Below are 3458 nucleotides of genomic sequence, written 5' to 3'. Positions count from 1 at the left end.
CAGCCTCTGATCTTGCTAGGGAGCACAACCATGAAAGCCTCCCCCCCCCTCTCTCCCAGCCACTTGTTCCTGCTCTGCACATGCCAAATGGCAAAGAATGCCATGAGGCCTGTTTGGTGTGCACCCATCACAGTGCTCTTTCCCAGGCATGCTTTGTGGCACAATCCAGAGCTTCTCTCATTACATTTGCTGTACATTTTTCAGTATTTGGCACATATGGAATGGAAGCAAAAGGATGAGCAGTTTTGTGGCAGTGCGCCCTAGCAGTCAGAGGCTGTGTCAACATGCCCTTAGCCCCTGGCTACAGACATTAACATCTACCATATGGTGACTTACCTGTAGCACTAACATAAATCCTTTTCATGTAATGCCTTGGTGTAGTGCCTTAACATATATAGGAAAGAATACTTTAGGTGGGGTAGGGGGTAGGATACAGGTTGGTATTGTCATAAATATTTTTAAGGTCTTGGGGTAAGCTGGTAGGCAGACACCATATGTGCGTAACAGAAAGAAACAGCAAGGCCAGTGACATCTGCACCAGTGGATTTGATTCTCACTCTTATTTCCAGCCCACACACTCCTGGTTCCAGCCCAAATGCAACCACTCCTGGTTCAAGCAAGATAAATTATTTAAAGCTGCAATTTTGTATATAAGATGCTGGAAAATGTGATGCTGGAAAACATCCCATAGTGTTTAAAACTCACTGTGTGCCTCATACCTTAGATAGCAATTCCAGGACACCAACAGAGAAGATTTCATTGCATCTTCCATTTTGCTTTCTCAGATCTGCCCTCCAGCTCCATACGCACTAACTTTGTAGGGTCTAGCCCCCGCCAGAACATGCCTACCGCCAGCACAGGAGAGGATGCTGAAGTGGCAGTCATAAAGCGCCGCGTCTTAAACCGACTAATTACTGTCAGCTTCCTAGTCAATGACCTTTGGTTCTTCCTGGAGATTGACAAGTAAGCCTCCTCTGCTCCACTAGCTCAGCCCTGGCCATCAAACAGTAGGTTTTTCTGGGGTGGGAGTGCTCCTCTTTGTAGCTCCACTTTTCATGGACTAATATATCCATTGGGCCAGAGAGTGAGTATTACCATTTATTCTAATTGCTAGGCCACTTAGCTGGAAGGGATGAGATCTTGGTCCTTGTCTCTACTCCAAAGAAACGTAAAATAAAATACTTAACAGTTTTCCATTGTAGGTTTTGTAAGCTGTCTGATTCAGCTGCAGCACTAGCCACCTGCGGAATGTACTCCGAAAAAGAAGCTGCCTTTTTAAAGAGCAAAGCAGTCATGATCGCTAAAGTCTTCCTGCACTCAGAGGTGCCCCCTAAGCTGCGGGTAGGATGCTGGAATATGTACACCATGCTTACCACCGAGAAGATTTAGGAACCTTTTAGATTGGGATCTGTCTGACAAGTGGAATGAGGAATAGGATTGAATCTGCTCTAGCAAAACCTACTCCAGTTCTGAAGACTGGTTCATGACATGGTCTGAAATCAGGTAGTGGCATTAGTTCAGGTTTTAGTGGACAGAAGCCCGTCATCATGAAAAACTGCTGTCACAGCTGATCCTCACTGGCAATCCAGAAAGAGCGAGGACTGAATGCCAATGGAAACTGAGCAACCGCCACACTCCTTCAAGCCTGGGTAGAAGCACAGAAGCTGCCACTGCAGTCAATGGAGGAGATCCTTTCAGTCTGTGCCCCCTAGAGGTCACTGATATCCAACCCGTGGTGTGCCGCTGTTTTGTTTATCCTTATGTCCAGGGATTTTCAGGGTGGTGGGACTAGATGAAAGGGATAGACATGGACTTCCTTCGGTTTTTGGCTGCTTAGCCAGGAAATAGACAAGCATGCTCCCTGGACACCTCTGAGTTATAGCAGTGTTTCTTAAGTTGACAGCAGATTCAGATTCCAGCTTCTCTCTTGGTTTAGGGGAAGCTGTGTTATTGCCAGACTGTCTCTCCCTCCTTCCAAAGAAACCATGAGTGTAGATGGGATACTAGTAGGGCAGGCAGCAGGACAGTGTGTGTGTTCAGTAGGGCTGCTGCCCATATGTCAAACCACACTTGTGATATAGCCTCTGTTCTGTGGCTAGGTGAACATAACCGAGGGACAGAGAGACTACATCCGAAACTTAACTTCCAAGGCAACAGTGGATCGCAGCCTCTATCATGGGGTCATATTTACTGTGTTCCCAGTCCTGATATACTTCTGGAGAAGGTAAATATGCCTCTCTCTTGGTTTAGGGGAAGCTGTGTTATTGCCAGACTCTGTCTCTCCCTCCTTCCAAAGAAACCATGAGTGCAGATGGGATGCTATTTCCAGCCACAATCCTCATAAAAATTAAGGGTTTGATTGTTAATGTGCTGCATTTGTCTTAACATTTCCCTTTCAGATACTGCAACTGGAGGGTAATGGAGTCCTTCCACAAGTACCAGAAAGGGAAAAGATTTGTCTCTACACCCACCAAAACTTCACCTGAAACATCTGGCATCTTCAGTGGGGGTAAGTCTAGATGCATGGTGGGCAAAATATGGCCCATGGGCTGGATCCAGCCTGCCAACTGCACCACTCCTCATGGGACTAGGCCCTGCCTGCTTCCACCCAGGGCAGCCTGTGCCACACTCCCACCCATGCCAGCTGACAGCCCTGGCCCTGGCCAGCATGCACAGCTTCCCAGCGGGGCTACTCCTGGGTACTGCTCAGCTTCCTCTGCATCCAGTGGCTTCTCCTCCTCCTGCCCTTTCTGCACTGGTTCCCACACACACGTGCACACCCCACACCTGCCCAAGCCTCCTCACACCCCAATGTACAAGAATAACACTTTATTTTGAGCCAGTATGCAACCACCTCTATATACAAAAATCAAGCATCTACTTTAACATTTTAATTTTATTTAAAAAAATAATTTTGTCCTGTTCTATGTGTTTTTGCATAGTGTATATTTAGGGGATGCTTGATTTTTAGTATATGATTTGGGTTTTTTTATAAATATTATGTAAAAATGATACCTTCTGGAAGATTGTATGTGTGCAGCCCTCAACAGCTCACCAAAACTTGTTAAGCGGTCTGCCAGCCAAAACAGTTGCCCATGTGTTAGAGACAGAGTTTCCTCTGTGTCTTACACATTGCAACATCAAATATGCTGCACATTAGTCCTCTCAGCCTTGCTTGGCTTCTGATGGCCTCAGAAGATTGTCAGCAGGTTCTGTAGGAGGACAGAATGATCCCATGCACCAGGACAGGCTGGGAATCAACTAGAGTGTGACCCTACCCATGACTAGGCAGTACACATTGAGGGCTACAGGTTGTACAGAAGGGACAGAGTAGGGAGGAAAGGAGTTGCTCTTTATGTAAAGAAACATTATACACCTACCCTAATCAAAATGGAATCAGAGGAGGAGAAAATTGAGGTATTGTGGGTTAGGATACATGGAGGTCGAGGGGAAAGGGA

The 3458-nt window shown here is 46.4% G+C and overlaps 1 protein-coding gene across 1 annotated transcript in view; it reads left to right on the top strand.

The window, feature by feature from the left end:
* RGSL1 (regulator of G-protein signaling like 1) overlaps positions 1-2953 on the top strand; it is a 36862-nt gene extending 33909 nt beyond the window's left edge. Inside the window, exons 15-19 of the mRNA XM_019528347.1 lie at positions 786-963; positions 1203-1341; positions 2100-2224; positions 2400-2509; positions 2943-2953. Of these exons, the coding sequence (XP_019383892.1) occupies positions 786-963; positions 1203-1341; positions 2100-2224; positions 2400-2509; positions 2943-2953 (563 nt within the window). The remainder of the gene's footprint in view (positions 1-785; positions 964-1202; positions 1342-2099; positions 2225-2399; positions 2510-2942) is intronic.
* The last annotated feature ends 505 nt before the right edge of the window (positions 2954-3458 follow it).

Source organism: Gavialis gangeticus, unplaced genomic scaffold (assembly GCF_001723915.1).
Source record: "Gavialis gangeticus isolate Ggan-Ray unplaced genomic scaffold, GavGan_comp1, whole genome shotgun sequence".
NCBI lineage: Eukaryota > Metazoa > Chordata > Crocodylia > Gavialidae > Gavialis > Gavialis gangeticus.
The sequence above is the reverse complement of the archived record's forward strand: the minus strand, read 5'-3'. Positions and strand labels throughout refer to the sequence as shown.